We start from the raw sequence: 21963 nt of genomic DNA, 5'->3' as shown, positions 1-21963 counted from the left end.
CTCCCGTGGTACCTCTCAGGTACCTGAGTATCCACTTGACTGCTTCCCAATGTTCCTTTCCAGGATTTTCAAGAAACCTGCTGACAACACCAACTGCGTGAGCAATATCAGGTCTAGTACATACCATTGCATACATCAAGCTTCCGACTGCTGAAGCATAAGGAACTTTAGCCATGTTCCCTTTCTCCTCCACTGTTGTAGGACACATCTTCTTACTCAACTTTAGATGACCAGCAAGAGGTGTGCTGACTGGCTTAGCATTCTTCATGTTGAAGCGTTCTAGTACACGTTCAATGTACTTCTCCTGAGATAGCCACAACTTTCTACTTGTTCTCTCTCGAACTATCTTCATCCCTAGAATTTGTTGTGCTGGGCCCAAGTCCTTCATATCAAATGACTTGGACAGATCTCCTTTCAACTTTGCTATCAACCCCTTGTCTTTTCCTACAATTAACATGTCATCCACATACAACAACAATATAATAAAGTTATTCTCAGAAAATCTTTTGAAGTATACACATGGATCAGAATAGGTCTTTAGGTATGTTTGACTTTTCATGAATGAATCAAACTTCATGTACCACTGCCTTGGTGCCTGCTTCAATCCATAAAGACTCTTATTCAATTTGCACACCATGTGTTTCTTTCCAGCTACTTCAAATCCTTCTGGTTGCTCCATATAAATCTCCTCTTCCAAATCTCCATGAAGAAATGCAGTTTTCACATCCAACTGCTCCACTTCAAGATCTAGGCTAGCTGCTAAGCTCAAAATTGTTCGAATAGAAGTCATTTTAACAACGGGGGAGAAAATTTCGTCAAAATCAATACCTTTCTTCTGTTCGAAGCCTTTAACCACCAATCGAGCTTTGTATCTGACCAGCTTGCCATCTCCATCTTTCTTGAGTTTAAAGACCCATTTGCATTTGAGTGGTCTTTTACCCTTTGGAAGTTCAACCAGCTTGTATGTGCCATTTTTCTGGAGAGATTCCATCTCTTCTTGCATAGCTTTCATCCACTGGTTCTTTTCTGGATGGGACAACACCTCCTTAAGACTTTCTGGCTCCCCCTCATCACTGATGAGGACATACTCTGTGGAAGGGTACCTGCGTGACTCTACCCTTGGCCTCTCTGATCTCCTCAGAGGTTGAGGTTGTTCTTCTCCCTGAGTGGGGTGCTCCACTTCCTCGACACCTTCATCAAGTTGCTCCCCCTGCTCAATAACCTCACCAGGTTGCTCCCCCTGCTCGGCAACCTCGTCGGTCGTACTTTCTGCACTTGTGGGATTGTTAGAAGTAGAAGGAATAGTAACAAAGTTAGGAATTATACCATTCTTCGCCTTTTCTGACATATCAGCAGCAGTTCCAACTTCACTTTCTCGGAAGACTACATCTCTACTTCTGATGACCTTCTTCTTTACAGGATCCCACAGTCTGTACCCGAACTCTTCATCTCCATATCCGATAAATATGCAGGGAATAGATTTATCATCCAGCTTTGTTCTCTGCTCTTTTGGTACATGTGCAAAAGCTCTGCAACCGAACACCTTCAGATGCGAGTAGGACACCTCCTTGTTGGTCCAGACTCTCTCTGGGATTTCAAACGCCAACGGAACTGATGGACTCCTATTGATCAGGTAACAGGCTGTCTGAACTGCTTCACCCCAGAATGACTTAGGCAGTTTAGCCATTCTGAGCATGCTTCTCACCTTCTCCACAATGGTGCGGTTCATCCTCTCGGCTACGCCATTGTGCTGTGGGGTTCCAGGAACTGTCTTTTCATGTCTGATCCCATGACTTGAACAATACTCTTCAAATTCCCTTGAAGTGTACTCACCTCCATTGTCACTTCGGAGACGCTTTAGCTTTCGACCCGTCTCCCTTTCTACTAGAGCATGAAACTTCTGGAAAACTTGAAACACCTGATCTTTGGTTTTCAAAATATAAACCCATAATTTTCGTGAAGCATCATCAATAAAAGTAACAAAATATTTGTTACCGCCCATTGATTCAATTTCCATTGGGCCGCAAACATCAGAATATACTAAATCAAGTATATTCAATTTTCTTTCAGACGATGTCTGAAATGAGACTCTATGCTGCTTACCAAATAAACAGTAGTCACAAGGTTTTACCGTTGTACCTTTGGCATAAGAAATGAGTGATTTCTTGGCAAGAATCTGCAATCCCTTCTCGCTCATATGACCCATTCTTTTGTGCCACAAATCTACAGAAATCTCATCTTGTGTCGCGTTCAATTCACCTTGGCATATTTCTGCATTTGTCCTGTACAACGTGCCACGAGCAACTCCCTTTGCAATCACCAATGATCCCTTAGTGAGTCTCCACTTTTGATTTGCAAAATAGCTCTCGTATCCATCTCGGTCTAAAGCAATTCCCGAGATCAAGTTCATCCGTAAATCAGGTACATGCCGCACATCCTTTAGAACCAATGTGCATCCGACATTTGTCTTGATACAAATGTCACCAATCCCCGCAATCTTTGAGTAACTTGTGTTACCCATTTTCACTGTGCCGAAATCACCTGCTACATATCTGCAAAAAAGATCTCTTACCGGTGTGGCATGGTGAGATGCCGCTGTGTCAACCACCCATTCCGACTCTGAACCTGACAGGTGCATGCATTCCTCTTCCTCATTTATAAAGAGGACAACATTATCATTATTTTGCACCATGGCGGCTGTGTTGTCGTCATTCTTCTGGCCACTGGTTTCACCTTTGCCCTTCCTTGGATTTGGGCAATCTCTTTTGAAGTGACCTGGTTGATTACAGTTGTAGCAATTTCTGACTCTTGATTTGGATCGGTTCTTTGACTTCCCACGAGCTCCGGATCTACCATAGTTGTTCGAACTCCTTTGATAACTCCTGCCTCTACCTTCTGTGATGAGAGCCTGTCCTTGATTTTCAGGCTTCTTTCTCATCTTCTCATTGAGTAGAAGAGCCGATGTGACATCTTTCAACTCAATAGTAGTCTTACCGTGCAGGATGGTTGTTGCCAAGTTATCGTACGAAGATGGCAACGAGTTCAATAGCAAGATGGCTTTATCTTCTTCCTCGATTTTCACTCCGAGGTTGGCAAGCTGTGTGATTAGTCCGTTAAACACATTTAAATGTGACAAAAAATTCGTACCTTCACTCATGTGTAGGGCGTATAACTGCTTCTTCAGGTACAATTTATTTGTCAGCGTTTTGGACATGTATAGGCTTTCCAACCTTGTCCAAATTCCTCGTGCAGTGTCTTCATCAATGATGTTATTTACCACATCATCTGATAAGTGCAACCTAATTGCACTAGCAGCTCTTTCATCCAAGTCAGCCCAATCCTCAGCTTTCATGGTATCAGGCTTTTTGGAATCAACATCTAGAACCTTGTGTAATCCTTGTTGGATGAGCAGATCTCTCATCCTTCTTTGCCATGTTGAGAAACCGTTATCTCCGTTGAATTTTGCTACCTCGTACTTTACTCCGGACATTTTTATTTTTTCACCAAGTATAGTACTACCGACAGTGAATAGTATTTCAGTGAACGAGCAGAACCCGTGCTCTGATACCAGTTGTTGGGAATAAACCCCTTACCAAAATAATATTCACGGTAATAAAGCGGAATAATAATGTAGCACCGAGATACGGTAATTAACAAGAATAAAAGAGTAACAATGACACCAAAATTTTTACGTGGAAAACCCTTCTGAATAAGGGAAAAAACCACGACCCCGAGAGGAGCAACTGATATCACTATAGTAAGGAATTTTACAACTTTGTAGGTCGGAGGTAAATACTCCAAAGACCACTACAACACTCAAAAGAAATAACCCTCTTTTGATATTCCCACCTCACTACAATATCGCTCTCTCTCTATTTTCCTCACAGACTATTTTCTTATACCTTGTCTGTGAAACCTTACTCTTTCTTTCTCTCTTTGTTGGTGTGTAGAAATGAGAGTTGAAGCTCTCCTTTTATAGCCAAAGCTTCACCCTCTAAAGCCTACAATATTTGACAATTTACACACACTTTTCACAATTCAACAAAGTTGGCTACCAAACCAAAGAAATTCAACAAGGTTGGCTACCAACCAAACCAAGTCAACAAGGTTGGCTACCAAACCAAAGAAAACTCTTATTAGGCACATGCCTAATACTTCTTCAATGAGATGGACATCATCAATCTCCCCCTCCAGTCTCATTCATCCAGAGGAGGTAGCACTGTCTTCTAGTTTGAATGCATGCCGACAAGTTCTTTGCATAGCTCGAACTTGTTCCTTGGTACCACCTTGGTCAGCATATCTACCTATTTTATTTTTATGTACACTAAATATGTTACAATTTGTGAACTTCTATAACCTGTTTATATTTCAATACTTGAAGTTCTCAACTTTGTAGAATCCTACTATTATTCTCTCTGCTACACTTTTGTTGTGTTATTGTTTCCTACAGCCTTGTTGTTATGTGATTTTTGGTTATTATGACATGTTGATCGTTAACCACATGTCCTATGTGCTAGATTCACTTGTATTTAATGACAACTGAATGTGCTTTAAACTACAAAAAACCTGTCTATGACTGTTACATCAGATGGCTGTATTTTTCTTCCCTTCTTATCATCCTATGGTTGCAATAATATATGTTGCTTGATTATTCCTTGTTCCAATTTAGCATATAAGTGTCTTTGCTATCTGGTAATACCTGTAGGGTTCATTTAGGCACAGTAGATACTTGGATTGCTTAATGTCAGTTCTGAAGATAGTCTTTTTCCGAATACTTTTTTCTTGTATGTTCCCAAATTAAAAAATACCATTTTACATAGACACAATTTATATCAGGTCAAATCTTTTCACTGTTATAGTTCTTTTAGTGGCATTCCACCATTTACTTAAACTCTACCTCTGGCAGGATGGAATCTGAATTACATGTCAAATGAAATTGCTCATATATACTTCTCTGGTAATGCCATTAGGCAAAAGTGGAAAAAGGTAGATAGAGATATCTACTTACGAATAAGATTGAACTATTATATTTTATCGCTGGATTTCTCTGAAGTTTAGAGCATTAAAATCAGAAAGATTTGTTGATCTTCGTCAGCGAAGCCTAGGTGTCACGATCCTAACCCCGAACTCGGTCGTGATAACGCCTCTCGTGAAGACAAGGCTAGCCAGTTCAACCCAACTCAACTTTTAAAGCAGTTAATCAACATAAAAATAGTCTAAACATGATTTAAACAATACTAAATAGCGGAAATATCGATAACAATGAAGAAAGTCCAACCCGACACAGCCCTAACCGGAGTGTCACATGTCATGAGCATCTCTAAACCATAATACTAGTCTGCTAAAGTCATGAACTACTACAAGTGTTTGAAAGGAAACAGAAATGATAGAGAAGTAGAGCCACGGGGCTGCGGACGTCAATAGCTACCTCGTAGTCTCCGAAAAACCGCTTGGAACTGGAGGAATCAACACTCAGGAGCGGTACCAGCTATGCATGAATCTGCACACAGGGTGCAGGGAATAAAATGAGTACTCCAACTCAGTGAGTAAAAAAGATAAATAATGACTGAAAGTAAGAAAATACGTATACACTGGGTATTCTATAATGAAGCAATTAAATAGGTAATTTGTAAGCAGTAAACCAATGAAAAGCAAAATAAAGTACTTCTACAACAAATAAACAGGTAATTGATAGACAATTATGATAAAGCAAACACATAGAAGTTCTCCCCTCAGGCACAACATCAACAATTTCCACCCCTCGGGCTCAATCTCACATCACAATGGGTACCCGCGCTCACTGGGGGTGTGCAGACTCTGGGAGGGGTCCCTTATGGCCCAAGCGCAATATCAAGCCATCTCGTGACATCAAATCTAGGCCCTCGGCCTCATATCAATCAAGCCATCTCGTGGTATATTTATGTATCTCAGGCCCTCGGTCTCATATCAGTATCAATGTATCCTCACAACTAGGCCCTCGGCCTTACTCAGTCCAAAAATTATCACAAGCCCCTCGGGCAATAGTAAAACAGTATTTCCCAGCCCAAAACATCATTTAAAAATATCATTTAAGTCTCAAAACTGAGTAAAGATGACTGAGTAGTAAAACAGTGGAAAATAACATGACTAAGTTTAAGTAGTAAGTCAAAACAGTGAGAAAATAGTAATAAAAATTCCCGAAGGATTCAAATGGTTGGCACAAAGCCCAAATATGGCAATCAGCCTAAATCATGATGATAGCAATTAAGTTTCAGTCAAATACGCGGTAAAATCATTAATCGAAACGGACCAAGTCACGATCCCTAATAGTGTACGACCTCACGCTCATCATCAAGCGTGTGCCTCACCTCAATATAGCACTACGATGTGCGATCCGAGGTTTCAAACCCTCAGAGCATCATTTACAATCATTACTCACCTCGAACTGACTAAATTTCTAACTCACGACGCCTTTTCCCCGTGAATCGGCCTCCACGCGCGTCGAATCTATCCAAAATCAGAACGAATACTTCACAATATGCTAAGGGAACAAAGCCCAAGCGAAAATAATTGAATTACCACAAAATTTCAGAAATTGGTCAAACCTGACCCCCGAGCCCACATCTCGGAATTTGACAAAATTCACAAAACTAGAATCCTTATACTCTCACGAGTCTAACCATACAAAAATTATCCAATTCCGATACCATTTGGTCCTTCAAATTATCATTTTACATTTTTGAAAGATTTCACAATTTTCTTCCCAAATTCCATCCCAAATTACTAATTAAATTATGAATTCAATGATAGATTCATGTACTCTAGCCAAATCTGAGTTAGAATCACTTACCCCGATGAATTTCTTGAAAAAGCTTCGAAAAATTGCCAAAATCCGAGCTCTCTAGGTCAAAATATCAAATAAAATCCAAAACTTTGTATTTATAGAGTACCCCACAGATTTTCACCTCCGCGGACCGCACAAAATCGACCGCAGTCCGCACAAAAACGACCGCGACCGCACAGGCTTTCCTCTACAGTGACAGACTTTAGTATTTTGGAAATAACTTTCGCTACATATGTCCAAATTGCAATATCCTTACCTTTCTGAAAACTAAACACAAACGTCTACAACTTTTTTTTAGAATCATCTCAAAATTCCTCGTAGATCAAAAGATATGAGCTTATGAAGTAGGACCGGTGAAATGTTCCCCACCGCGGCCGCATTGCATTTTGTGCGGTCCGCACAACATCTACCGCGGCCGCACTTCATTTTGTGCGGTCTGCACAGCACATACCGCGGCTGCACTTCTTTTTGTGCGGACCGCACGGGTGGGTTCCGAGGCCTGCAACCCTTCTGGACCTGCTACAAGTATGATTTTCGGCCTAAAACATCCCGGAACCTACCCGAAACTCCCGGAACATCAAACCAATTGTACCAACACATCCCACGACATTGTTCAAACTTGTTCAAAACTTCGGAACGCTCACAACAGCATCAATCACCAATTTAAGATAGGATTCAAGCCTAAGAACTCCAAGAACTTTTAAATTATGCTTTCGATCAAAAAGTCTATCAAATCTCGTCCGAATAACCTAAAATTTTGCACACACATCCCAAATGACACAACAAAACTACTGCCACTCTTGGAATTCCATTCCAACCCCTATATCAAAATCTCGCCTATCAACCGGAACTGCTAAAATATCAACTTCGCCAATTTAAGCCTAAATCTTCTCTACAACTCCAAAACCCATTCCGATCGCGCTCCTAAGTCACAAATCACCTCCCGAAGCTAACCAAACCATCAGAACTCACTTCCAAGCCTTATAATACATAATTCAACATCCGGTTGACTTTTTCAACTTATGCCTTCTTAAAAGAGACTAAGTATCTCAAACTTCACCAAACTCATTCTGGACTCGATTCGACCAACCCGATACCACAAAAACACAAATAACGAATCATAAAGAAGCTGAAATGGGGAAAACGGAGCGGTAACTCATGAGATGACTGGCCGGGTCGTCACATCATGGTTCAAAAAATTAGTTTACTGATCTATCTTGTTGAATCTTTTACTATGGTATTACAGAATTGAAGCTTTTGGTAGCATTAACATCTTTAGAACTCCTTATGACAATCTTCTATAATTTCTTTATACCTAACAATGTCTGATACTTCTTCAAGTTATGTTTTATTTACTCATAGAAAAAAAAAGGTTTCTTATGTTTTATCAAGCTGATAATCTTAATAACCACCCCTGAAAAAAAGATAGGGAGTACTCATGGATTAATAAATTACTTGATCAAGGAAATAATATATTAAGTGTTGTTAGCTTTTAGACACTCAATTGCAACTTTAGATATTTGGATCTTTATTACAAGTGGGAAAATTTGAGAGTGAAAGAGGGAGTAGTTTGTTGTATTACGTTTGTAAGTTTTGGTATCCTATGAATAACAACTTGAATTTGTTAAATGTTTGTACTGTGAATAAATTTATTAATGTACCTCTACTTGGGATTTGATAGGCTATAATTAGAGTTGGAAGTTGAAATGGCAAAGCCTAAAGAAACCAATGAAGAGTTGCAAAAGAAACAGGTATGTTTCAAATGGTCGAGAATCACAAAATGTTATTGATAAGTATTGTTTGTTGTAACTTTCACTTTTGAATTTTTCGTGCAGACTGAAATTATAGAGAAGTAGAAAAATCAAGCACGGTTCTTTATTAAAGGACTTAATTTTAATTTTATCACGCGATGAATATGTATACTGCTTTATAAGCATTCTTTAATTTTTTTCAATTTCGGCAGCAAATGACCTACCACATTGTTGTTGAAAATCATGGAGCATTTCAAGAAATTAATATGATTTTAATTTTTGGTGAGTGTTGTGCATACCTATTTTAGTTTCTTCATCTCTGGTGTTCTTTTTTAACTTGTACGCTTTGGTCGTCTGTTATTATCTGCTTACTTTTCCTTGGTTGTAGTTTGATCCTATGTTGGGAATCATAAACGCTAAATAATAAACTTTTTGTTCATGAGAACTTGAGACCTGAATGTTAATTCTTCCATATTATACATTAGATAGTAGATGATGAATAGTTTGTTATGAAGCATGTGTTAACTTATTGCATTCTGTTTGACTATTCATAGCTAATATGATTACACGACTAATTATTTTAATTTGTAGCGTTTTGTTATTTTGAGTAACGGTGCTTTTCGGAACTCCTACTGATTTGAATGTTTAGAAGAAAGCTTTAGTTCATTTTGTAATTTTAAATTAAACATTGACATGACTGACACGCATATTTCTTTCGCAAGTGGTTAATAGTAAAATCATTTGTATGATATCAAGTATCTATATCACTGACAGTTATTTCCTGCTGATGCCTTCTTGACAAGCATGTCTACACCAACCGTGTTACATTTTTTACTGGTTCTAAATTATCGACATGATACACAAATGCTTAGGCTTGAAACTTATCCGTAAAGATATATTTCCTAATTATTTAATTGCCAAATTTATTCAGTGTTGCTAAAGTTTATTTGATATAATAATTTATCATCTTTGTTGATAATAATTCTAATTGGTGTCATCTTACACAACTCCATTTCACAGTGCTACGGGAAGGCCATACTCTTTTAGTAACATATGAATTGAGAATGAGTAACATTTTTGTAGCAGATGTGTAATCTTCTATTTCTCTTCTAGATACAAACTCATTCCTTGTCAAAACCAATATAGCTTTATTCACGTTGGGCCCGGGCAAAGCCGGGGCTATTCCTACTAGTATTTATAAAAGAGCCAACATGAGAAAGGGGTGGGGGGTGGGGGGCATGAACACAAACGAGGATGAAGAATTTGACATAGAAAAATATATATTTTTTTGGTATGATGTACTTCCCTTTGCTACCCTAACTTGAAATTTGACTTAACGTTTTTTCTTCTTTTTCTAAAGAAAGCACTTATAAAATTATTCAAAATCATATTGAATGGTTTATCATTGTAAGCAAGGTAATATGCATACTATGCTTTTATCTCCTCGCATGTCTTCTTTCTGATAAGGTAAATATTATAAATGCGGAATATTAACATCAACAATAATAAATTCAATAAAAATCAACGAGTGGAATATAAAGGGTGATGTGTACGCAGATCTACCCTATATTATAAATTAGAAAGATTGTTTCCGATAGACCTTCTGTTCAAGAATAGGTGAAAATTAAGCAATAAACAAACAATAGCAACAACAAGGTAATAGGACAACAGAAACAAATGCCACGACATGTAACAACAAAGATCTAGAAATATGAAAATACAAGAATAGGTCCAATACTTGTATTGGGAAAAATCAAGTTAACATTTGGAATTAAATAAGTGCTGACATGTCAAGGCACGCGGATCAATAACAGAAAGGCAGCTGCAAAAGAATAGTCGAAGAGGCACGAACCTTAACATGCACGGGCAAAGATTCAAGAAAACAGAAAGGAAACTCGGGCCTTTTGGTGATTTGAAGAGACATTGGAAGAATGAACTCAGATAGCAAAAAGTATAGATACATATTATCCATAATTAATGAGCATCAATGATGGAAACCGTTATAGAATCGTCACGAAACAGTTACGATTGCTAATTATAACATTACAGTAAATGTCATTAATTGCTCATAATGGCTCTGTTATGAGAGGAAAGAAACGTATTACTTAGAAATAGCTATAAAAAGAGAGAAATAACATTTGTAAGGATACAAAATATTATTGAAATACAATGATTTACACTGCTTTCTTTTACTTATTCTACTATTGTAAAGTCAATTTCTCTTATTTATTTTATATTTTGATTATCAGTAACCCGAGTTCTTCTACAAATAAGCGTTGACCGAAATTCCTATTTTTTAGTTAAACAAATTGGTTCCGTTACCGAGAATCTGATAATCATCTACTTTCCAAATCGTATTTTTTGGTATGATGTACTTCCTTTTGCTACCCTGACTTGAAATTTGACTTAACATTTTTTTTCTTTTTCTAAAGAAAGCACTTATAAAATTATTCAAAATCATATTGAATAGTTTATCATTGTAAGCAAGGTAATATGCATATTATGCTTTTATCTCCTCGCATGTCTTATTTCTGTTAAGGTAAATATTCTAAATGCAGAATATTAACATCAACAATAATAAATTCAGTAAAAATCCACGAGTGGAATCTGAAGGGTGATGTGTACGCAGATCTACCTTATATTATAAATTAGAAAGGTTGTTTCCGATAGACCTTCTATTCAAGAATAGGTGAAAAGGAAGCAATAAACAAACAATAGCAACAACAAGGTAATAGGACAACAGAAACAAATGCCACGGCGTGTAACAACTAGAAATATGAAAATACAAGAATAGTTCCAATACTTGTATTGGGAAAAATTAAGTTAAAATTTGGAATTAAATAAGTGCTGATATGTCAAGGCATGCAGATCAATAACAGAAAGGCAGCTGACAAAAGAATAGTCGAAGAGGCATGAACCTTAACAGGCATAGGCAAAGATTCAAGAAAACATGAAGGAGTGGTTACTCGGGCCTTTTGGTGATTTGAAGAGACATTGTAAGAATGAACCTAGATAGCAAAAAGTATAGATACGTATTATCCATAATTAATGAGCATCAACGATGGAAACTGTTATAGAATCTTCACGAAATAGTTACAATTGCCAATTATAATGTTATAGTAAATGTCATTAATTGCTCATAATGACTCTTTTATGAGAGGAAAGAAACGTATTACTTAGAAATAGCTATAAAAGTAGAGAAATAACATTTGTAAGGACATAGAATATTATTGGAATACAACGATTTACTCTGCTTTCTTTTACTTATTCTACTATTGTTAAAGTCAATTTCTCTTATTTATTTTATATTTCGATTATCAGTAACCCGAGTTCTTCTACAAATAAGCTTTGACCGAAATTTCTATTTTTGGTTAAATAAATTGGTTCCATTACCGGAAATCTGATAATCATCTGCTTTCTAAATCGATTCTTTTATCAAAAACAATCATGTTGAATGTCAACGACAATAATCAACAAAATTGACCACTCCAAGAAGACCCACAACATCAGTTGAACAAACAAGATGACAGAACTCCACCTCCTTCGCCACAATATTCTCAGCGACAATCACGAGAGGGGACTCCTAACAGATCTGAATCGAATGAAAATGACAGACTTGCAAATGATCAAGCTATCGATGAAGCTCTTAAAAAATTAATTGCTCAACAGGTAAGCAATGCTCTTCAGGCTTTTACCAACCAGTTGCCGGTTGCACCGCTAACACCAACTACAAAAAACAACACCCTGGAAAATCCTCACTCCGGACTCGTTAATTCAGGCTGTGGCGGGACTCCCAACGAATCTCGAGATGGAGAACCAGGTAACACAGTTAATTTTGATTTATAAAATTTATATTAACTTTGCAGAAACATCTCAAGGAGTAGAGCGACCGCATAGATCAAATACTTGGAGTGCCACCTGTAATGAGATGATAGATATGGACAAATATTCACAACAATCTTGGAAGCCAAGTGCCGCTCCTCTACCAATTTCGAAGAAATTCAAGATGCCCGATATTCCAAAATACGATGGAACAACTGATCCGCGAGATCACGTAGTTGCATTCACAACCAGTGTAAAGGGAAACGACTTGACCAAGCAAGAAATTGAATCAGTATTGGTCAAAAAATTTGGAGAAATACTCACTAAGAGAACATTAACATGGTACTATCTTTTACCAAAAAATTCTATAGATTCATTTATCAGAGCACACTCGGGAGCTCAAAAGGTTGAAAAAAGAATGGAGGACATTTTCAAAATAAAGCAAGGAGATATGGAGCTGCTCAGAGAATTCGTAGACAGATTCCAGCGTGAGAGGAAAATGTTGCCACGTGTACCTGATAACTGGGCGGCTATGGCGTTTGCTAGTAATCTAAATGAGAAAAGTTCATAAGCCATGAGATGACTTAAGTAAAGTCTATGAGAGTTTCCAGCAACAACTTTGAATGATGTTTACAACAGATACAACACGAAGCTGCGGATAGAAGATGATACCATCACTCAGTCTCGAAAAGAGGAAAGGGTAAGTTCAAGATGCGCTGAAACTGAAAAAAGTTCCAGTAAAAATAGGTACGAGCCCTATATGGGACCAGAAGGAAGAGACTCGCGTTCAAAACAGGATAACTCATGGTATGATCATAGATCAAAAGATCGAGAGTCAGGTTCATCATCAAGGTTCGGAAAAGAGCGAAACACACGAGAGATGCGAGATGATAACAGAAGCTCGAAGGCAAAGATCGGCGGTTACAACTTTAATGTTAGCACATTAGAGTTAGTAGCAATATTAAGAAGCATGGGAGATAAGGTACGATGGCCAAAGGAAATGAGATCAAACCCGAGTAGGCGAAATCCTGATTTTTGGTGCGAGTTTCATAACGATCACGGTCACAAAACGGCGGATTGTAGATTGCTGCAAGACGAAGTTGAACATTTATTAAAGCAAGGATATCTAATCGAATTGTTTAGTGAAAAAGGTAAGCAAACGTATATGAAGAACATGCAGGAGTCCCCTAAACCCCCTTCACCAAAAAGGACGGTTAATGTCATAAGTGGAGGAGAAGAAATTAATGACGTAACATATACGGCAGCCAAGAAGGTTTCAAAAATACAGTCACACACGAAAAGCGAGTTCGACAGGTTTTGGAAGAAGAAAGTATTACATTTGATGATGCAGATGCAGATGGCGTGCTAACCCCACACAATGATGCATTGGTAATATCTTTACTTGTATATGACACTAATGTAAAATGAGTTTTGATTGATCCATGTAGCTCCGTGAATATCATTCTGTTAAGAGTGGTAAACGAAATGCAAGCTAATAATAAGCTGATACCCAAGACACACACCTTATTTGGTTTTGACAACTCGAGCGTCGTAACAAAAGGGGAGATAATACTCACCACATTCGCAGAAGGAGTTGTCAAAGACACGAAATTTCAGGTGGTAGAGATGGATATGACTTACAATATGATTCTTGGTAGACCATGGATTCACGAAATGGATGTTGTTCCATCTACCATACATCAAGTTATCAAGTTTCCATCACAATGGGGGATACGTCAAATTCGTGGTGACCAACAAGCTTCGCGAAGTATTAATTCCGTGGCAGATTCAAGCACAAAGAGTGATGAAAAATAGCAATCACAGAATACAGGTGAGACCAACCTCAATTGGAGAGGGGCAAACAGATGTAGATTTGAGGCTCGACACTATTTAGGAACCAGAAGAAAATGAAAATATCAAAACAACGATCAAGGAACTGGAAGCTGTGGTACTGTTTGTACATTGGTCAGACAGAAAAGTCTATATTAGAACCAACCTCCGCCCGGAAATGAAACGTAAGATAATTGAATTTTTAAAACCAATGCAGATTGTTTTGCTTGGTCCCATTCAGACATGACAGGTGTACTAACGGAGGTGATAACTCGCAAATTAAATGAAGACCCATCGTACCCACCTGTCAAGCAAAAGAAAAGGAAGCAAAGCTCCTTCAAAAACCATGTGATTCAAGATGCAGTGCAGAAACTTTTAAAAATTAGGTCTATCCGCGAGGTAAAGTATCCAGATTGGTTAGCTAAATATTGTGGTAGTACCTAAAAAGAACGGTAAGTGGCGAGTTTGTGTAGATTATACTGATCTGAATAAAGCTTGCCCTAAAGATTCTTTTCCATTACCACATATAGATCAATTAATTGATGCTACTGCAGGGCACAAATTGTTAAGTTTTTTAGATGCCTATTCAGGGTATAATCAGATTAAAATGAATCCTCTAGATGAAGAGAAAACTTCTTTCATCACAAACAGGGAGACTTACTATTACAAAGTCATGTCATTCGGTTTAAAAAATGTTGGGGCCACATACCAAAGGCTAACGACCAAAATGTTTCAAGAGAATTTAGGAAAAACCATGGAGGTGTATATAGATGATATGTTGGTCAAACCACAACAAACAGGAGACCATATTCAACACTTGACTGATACATTTCAGATTTTTCGCAAATTCAACATGAAATTAAATCCTGAGAAATGTGCATTTGACGTCTCATCAGGTAAGTTCTTGGGATTTCTTATTTCTAACCATAGCATTGAAGTAAATCCTGCGCAGATTAAAGTCATCGAAGAAATTTCGGACATACTCACGAGCAAAAAAGAAGTTCAAAGGCTGATAGGAAGAATAGCAACCTTGGGCAGGTTTATTTCCAATTCATCAAAAAAATGCTTCAAATTCTTTTCAGCTTTAAAAAAGCAGAACCAATTTGAATGGTCTGAAGAATGTCAACAAGCACTTAAGAATTTAAAGTCATACCTGTCAAATCCACCACTGTTAGCCAAACCAAAAGATAGGGAGAAATTGCTTGTCTACCTTGTAGTTTCAGAAGTGGCGGGAAGTGCAGTATTAGTTCAAGAAGATCAAGGTAAACAATCACCAATTTATTATGTTGGCAAATCTCTGCTAGATGCTGAGACTCGATATCCTCATTTAGAGAAACTTGCATTAGCTTTAATTATGGCATCTAGGAAATTAAGACCTTACTTCCAATGTCATCTTATTTCTGTGGTAACCGCCTACCCCTTACGTAATATATTGCATAAACAAGAGTTATCTGGTAGATTAGCCAAGTGGGCTATAGAATTAAGTGAATTTGACATTTTATATCAACCTAGAACTGCAATAAAATCACAAGTTTTAGCAGATTTTGTGGCAGACTTTAGCCAAGGGATACAGTTAGAAGCAGAAAAAGAATTGCAGGTATTTAACGAATCTAATCCAGGTACCTGGACCTTATTTACTAACGGTTCATCAAATGTAAAAGGAGCAGGTCTGGGCATTGTCCTGGTTCCACCTACGGGTGAAACCATAAGATAAGAAATAAAGTGCCAATCAATTACTAATAATGATGCAAAATATGAAGTTGTGATTGCAGGTTTAGAGTTGGCACGAGAGCTTGGAATAGAGCAGGTAATAATCAAAAGTGACTCGCAGCTTGTTGTTAACCAAATGCAGGGGACTTATACAACTAGAGAGGTGAGGATGCAGCAATACCTGGAAAAGGCACGAGATTTGGTCAGACAATTTCAAACTTGGAAAGTCATGCAAATACCAAGGGAAGAAAATGCCAAGGCAGACGCCCTAGCAAATCTTGCATCTGCCGTGGATGTAACAAATGAATAGAATGCTTCTGTAATTCATTTGTTTCATTCAGTACTCGATCAAGACAAAAATGAGGTAAATTACAATAATCTATCTTGGGATTGGAGGAACGAAATTGTCAAGTTTTTGCAGCATGGGATTTTACCTGAGGATAAGAAAAAAGCTCAAGCACTTCACAAAAATAGCTGTCCGCTACTGTTTAAAGCAAGGAAATCTCTATCGAAAATTATTCGGCGGTCCTCTAGCAAGATGCCTCGGGCCTTCTCAAACAGAGTACGTGATGAGAGAAATACACGAGGGACATTGTGAAAATCATGCTGGAGGAAGATCTTTGGTAAAAACCATGATTAGAGCCGGATATTATTGGCCAAAAATGGAAGAAGACGCGGAAAATTTTGTGGCAAAATGCAACAAGTGTCAAAGATATGGTAACAACATGCATCGACCAGCTGAATTATTACATCCGGTCGTTGCACCATGGGATTTTATGAAGTGGGGGATGGATATTGTAGGTCCATTACTACAAGCTAAAGGCAAGGTAAGATTTTTATTAGTTCTCGCTGACTATTTTACTAAGTGGGTAGAAGCGGGAGCTTTCAAACAGGTACAAGAAAAAGAGGTCAGAGACTTCATATGGCGGAACATCATATGCCGATTTGGGGTATCAAAGGAAATCGTATGCGATAACGGCCCGCAATTTATAGGTGCACAAATCACATAATTTTTCAAAGTTGGTGAATTAAAAGGATTACTTCAACTCCTTACCATCCGGTGGGTAAGGGACAAGCTGAATCAACAAATAAAGTCATTATCAATAACTTGAAGAAAAGATTGGAAGAATCTAGAGGCAATTGGCCGGAGGTACTACCTGGAGTATTATGGGCTTACCGAACAACAACAAAAATGAGTACGGGGGAAACATCGTTTTCACTTGTGTACGGAGCTGAAGCCTTAATTCCAGGCAAGATAGGGGAACCAAGTACGAGATATACTCAAGCTACTGAAGAATTGAACGAAGAAGAGATGCGGGTAAACCTGCATTTACTTGAAAAAAGAAGGGAAAATGCACTAATAAGGATGACAACACAAAAACAAGTCATTGAGCGGTATTACAATCGTAAAGCTCGTCTCCGATACTTCAAGATTGGGGACTACGTACTCAAAAAAAGTTTTCCAATCCGCAAGGGCTGCCAATGCAGGAAAGTTAAGTCCAACTTGGGAAGGGCCTTATAAGGTTCATGGTATCGCAGGAAAAGGAGCATACGAGCTCGAAACGTTGGATGGCAAGATTCTACCTTCAAACTGGAATGTTGTTCACATGAAGAGATACTACTTCTAAGGAAAGAAAACACCACCGGGTAGGTATCCTCATTAACGATTATTATTTTTGAATTATTAAAATTTTACTAACGATTTTAGATGATAGGCAGAAAGCTAACTCATACTAAATGATGAATTACGACTTGAAAGACACGTGAAAATGACATAATTCCCGATCTAGGGTTACAATTATTCTGATGAAAATTTAATGGGTTAAGCAGTTTTCATCTAAAATTGTACCTTCGAGTCCCGTATGTTTTTCCTTTTCAGGAAAAGGACCACATGGAAGGAATAATCAAGTGCTCGAGATTTCATACTTCAAAGCTCAAACACTTGGAGGACTATATAATATGCATATGATGTATGCACAAGGAAGGCAAAGAAGGCTGAAACGATTAAATTTCAAGTCAAGCCTAAAGTTTATTCAAGTTCAGAGCAAAATCACGAGCCTAAAACACGAGTCTAATCCAAAACCTTTGAAGAAAACACTCGTGGATACAGATTTCAAAATCTTACCAATGTTTAGGTTAAAGACAGTATTTAGCCATGGGTCATAAAGAAACCCTTGGATTTTTATTTTTTGTAAATCTATTGTAAAGAAAACAGTTACGGAAGAGTAATAAAACATAGTCAAATACATGTAAGATGTTATCTAAACTTGACAAAGTTCGAATGAAAACTTTATCAAAGTTATTTCAAGAAACATGTGTGTTCCTATTTCTCCTTCCGTATGTTTACACCATTATGAAGTTGAGACATCTTCTTCATTAAGTGTCCTATATAAAATGACCCTCTTTTATAAATTCATGTTTGATTCAAAGATCCATGAAGGTAATAAAGTATTTTTTTTTCTCTTTTAAAAAGAAAATGCAAAAAGGGTAAGACAGAAACCCACGAATTAAGACCTTGGACTTATAAAAAAAACAAGGCAAAAAGAGTAAAACAGAAACTCAAGAGAGTTGAGTTGAAACAAAAACTTTATAATATTAAGTTTAAACTAAGTATGAACTTAGTCTTAAACTGGTTATCATTTTTACAAAGTGCCCCGAAAAGACCTGGGGATTTGTTATCACCAAAAACATAATCCCCAAATGGGACCAGGGGTAATACACCAATTCCACCAAACAGAAAAAAGGGAGTCAAACTTCATAAACTTTCATTGAGGAACAGAAGAAGAGTCTAAAATGGAATCATTAGCAACAGAAGGCTCGATTTGGTCTGAAGGAGCTGGGGCATCCACCGCACTTGGATTAGCTTCAACGTACTCGGGAATATCAACCATGGGAAAAGGAAAACTTTGGCCTTGCTGAGTTTTTTCAATGGTTTCTTTTATTTTAGCTAACTCAACATCCAAGTTAAAACCCTCTTGGCTAGCCTCTACAAGGGTATCATGGCGTGTGTTCAAAATAGCCCAACTCACTTCAACAGTAGCTTTGTCCTCAAGGACCTCGTAATCTCTTTCCCATTGATCAATTTCATTCTTGAGCTCCTCGCTCCCAGCCAAAGCAGCATCATAAGAAGATTGCAAAGTGGCGAGTAAACTCTCTAAAAATCTGTCCTTATCAGAAGACACACGAAGATCTTCTTGGGTCTGGGTGAGAGTCTGAACAAGTTTACCTGCATAAACTTCTTTCTCATCCAGTAAGACCTTCAATCTTCTGATCTCTTCACTGGCTTTGGAGAGTTGTTCGAAAAATGATGATTCAAGGAGATTTTTATCCTTGCCTGCTTGATTGGAAGAATCTTTTTCAACTGCTAACTCTGAAATCAAGACCTTCAACTATTGCTCTAAGGTACACTTATTTTCTTCTAAAACTTCCATATCAAGCTGAAGACTTTCATATTGTTCTTTCCAATTGTCTGCTTCAACTTGGTAATCATGCATCAACTGCTCCGTATGGAAAACCCTTTTCATCATCTCTGTACCAATAAGATTAATCTAAATAAAAAGAAAAGGGTAAGAGTTTTAATAAAAGAAGAATGAAATAAAATGTAAAAAGAAATCAATACCTTCAAAGACGATTGTACTATATCATTCATCCAGGTCAAAGAGCTATGACTTTCTAGCTTGGACTTTTCAACCGGTCCAATCAAAGGTTTCAACCATACATCAGCCCGACCTGACTTTTTCAAAAGATTACCGTCAGCAGGGACCTCAATGGTAATCTGCTTCATCGCTCTACTCCCACTTGAAGAGCCAATCTCAGTATGAGAAATAGTAGTAGTGGGGATTGTAGAGGAAGTCATAAAAACTTGGGGCAGAGCAGAAACGATAGTAGTAAAAACTGGCAAAAAACGTTCCACAGGGGCAGACACGGTATAAGAGGCAAGAGGTACTTCATCAGACACCAAATCCAAATTTTCACTATCAAACCCACGAGAAAAGAGTTGTTCATCAGAGCTACGAGATGCCACATGTGTATCATCGTCAGAGCTTACTAAGGTGGCTTCAACAGGCTCGGTTATGGGAACATAATGAGGAGGAGTAGCCTTGTCATTTGAAAAGACACGTCTTCTGGCCTGCGGCCTTCTAATCAAAGAGCTTCCATCCTGTTCTTCTTCCTCTTCAGAACCATGGGTCACATCAGCCTTCCTTTTCGATGAAGAACTCAAATTATATCTTGAGCTCTTGCCAAAGAAACCCTGGAAGCCACGATTGTATCGGCACTTACACCGCGAATAGGAAACCCTAATAAAAAGAAGGGTCAAATATATTCTAAGGGAAAGGTGAACGATAACAGAAAAGGGGTGAAGTATTTATGTCACGACCCTAAACCCGGACTCGGTCGTGATGACACCTCTCGTGAAGACAAGGCCAGCTGACACTACCCATTTTAGTATTTAACAGTTAAGGATTAAGAAATAGTCTAAGCATGATCAAATAAACCAAGGTTTAAGCTGTTAATAACATAATTCGCGAAAAATAACTCAACACAGCCCGATACCAGAGTGTCACTAGTCATGAGCATCTAAACAATCCGGAATACTCCAAATCAAATTACAGAGTTTAATACAAAAACTAAGAACATGAAGAAATAATATAGGGAAGTGCTCCGGGCTGTGAACGCCGACAGCTACCTAGAGACTCCTCGGATCCGCCTGAGCTGGAAATGATCAGTACTTGGGAGCGGGACCAGATATGCCTGAATCTGCACACAAGGTGCAGGGAGTAAAGTGAGTACTCCAACTCAGTGAGTAATAATCATAAATAAAGACTGAAAGCAGGAAATCACGTAAGACACACAACATGCTATAATGAAGCAGTAAAACCCTAAAAAACAGTAAACCAGTGAAAGATAGGTAAAAATCCTTTAACTCAAATTTAACTTCATGAAAAGCCTTTTTCAACAATTAAGCAGGTAATTTGGCAGGCAATTAAGAAAAGATAAACACATAAAGGTTCGCCCCTCGGGCACTGTATCAACAAATCCGCCCCTCGGGCAACATCTCAGAATAATACCAGTCTCTCGGGCTCAATCTCACATCACAATGGGTACCCGTGCTCACTGGGGGTGTGCAGACTCCTGGAGGGGCCCCTTATAGCCCAAGCGCAATATCAAGCCATCTCGTGGCATCATCACTAGGCTCTCGGCCTTATATCAATCAACCCACCTCATGGCGTACATACCTCAGGCCCTCGGCCTCATAATCAATATCAAATGTTTCCTCACAACATAGGCCCTCGGCCTTACTCAGTCAAAATCCTCACAAGCCACTCGGGCAATAGTAAAACATGATTCTTTGTCCAAAATATCATTTAAAAGATCATTTAAGTGTTAAAACAGAGTAAACATGGCTGAGTACGAAACATAGTGAAATATACATGACTGAGTTAAAGTATAAAGTCAAAACAATGAGGAAATATATATATAAAAAAGTCCCCAAAAGGTTCAAATAGTTGGCATTCAGCCCAAATAATGATGATAGCAAATAGGTTTCAGCCAAATACGCGGTAAAATAGTCATTCAGGATGGACTAAGTCACCATCCCCAATAGTGCACGACCCCACGCTCATCATTTAGCGTGTGCGTCACTTCAGTATAGCACAACGATGTGCAATCCAGGGTTTTATACCCTTAGACCATCATTTACAATAATTATCTAGCTCGCGACACCTTTGCCCCTGGAATCGGCCTCTACTCGCGTCGAATCTATCCAAAATCAGAACGAGCACGTCAAAATATGTTAAAGGAACAAAGCCCAAGCGAAAATAATCAATTTACAACATAAATCCCGAAATTACCAAAACCCGACCCCGGGCCCATGTCTCGGAATTCGATAATTTTTACATCAATAGATTTCTCATCTCCCCATGAGTTCATACATATCAAAAGTTCTGAAATCCGACCTCAGATGTTCCTTCAAATCCTCAATCAAAGGTCTAAGTTTCCAAGCCCTAATTCTTCAATTTTTGGCTT

The 21963-nt window shown here is 38.2% G+C and overlaps 1 protein-coding gene across 1 annotated transcript in view; it reads left to right on the top strand.

Moving 5' to 3' along the window:
• The window catches only part of LOC138888639 (uncharacterized), a 33185-nt gene extending 16939 nt beyond the window's left edge, over window positions 1-16246 (top strand). Inside the window, exons 2-9 of the mRNA XM_070170539.1 lie at window positions 12244-12394; window positions 12441-12933; window positions 13036-13710; window positions 13845-14164; window positions 14444-14659; window positions 14781-15122; window positions 15309-15893; window positions 15999-16246. Coding sequence (XP_070026640.1) covers window positions 12244-12394; window positions 12441-12933; window positions 13036-13710; window positions 13845-14164; window positions 14444-14659; window positions 14781-15122; window positions 15309-15893; window positions 15999-16246 — 3030 coding nt within the window. The remainder of the gene's footprint in view (window positions 1-12243; window positions 12395-12440; window positions 12934-13035; window positions 13711-13844; window positions 14165-14443; window positions 14660-14780; window positions 15123-15308; window positions 15894-15998) is intronic.
• The last annotated feature ends 5717 nt before the right edge of the window (window positions 16247-21963 follow it).

This window comes from Nicotiana sylvestris, chromosome 3, assembly GCF_000393655.2.
Source record: "Nicotiana sylvestris chromosome 3, ASM39365v2, whole genome shotgun sequence".
NCBI classification, from domain to species: Eukaryota; Viridiplantae; Streptophyta; class Magnoliopsida; order Solanales; family Solanaceae; genus Nicotiana; species Nicotiana sylvestris.
The sequence above is the reverse complement of the archived record's forward strand: the minus strand, read 5'-3'. Positions and strand labels throughout refer to the sequence as shown.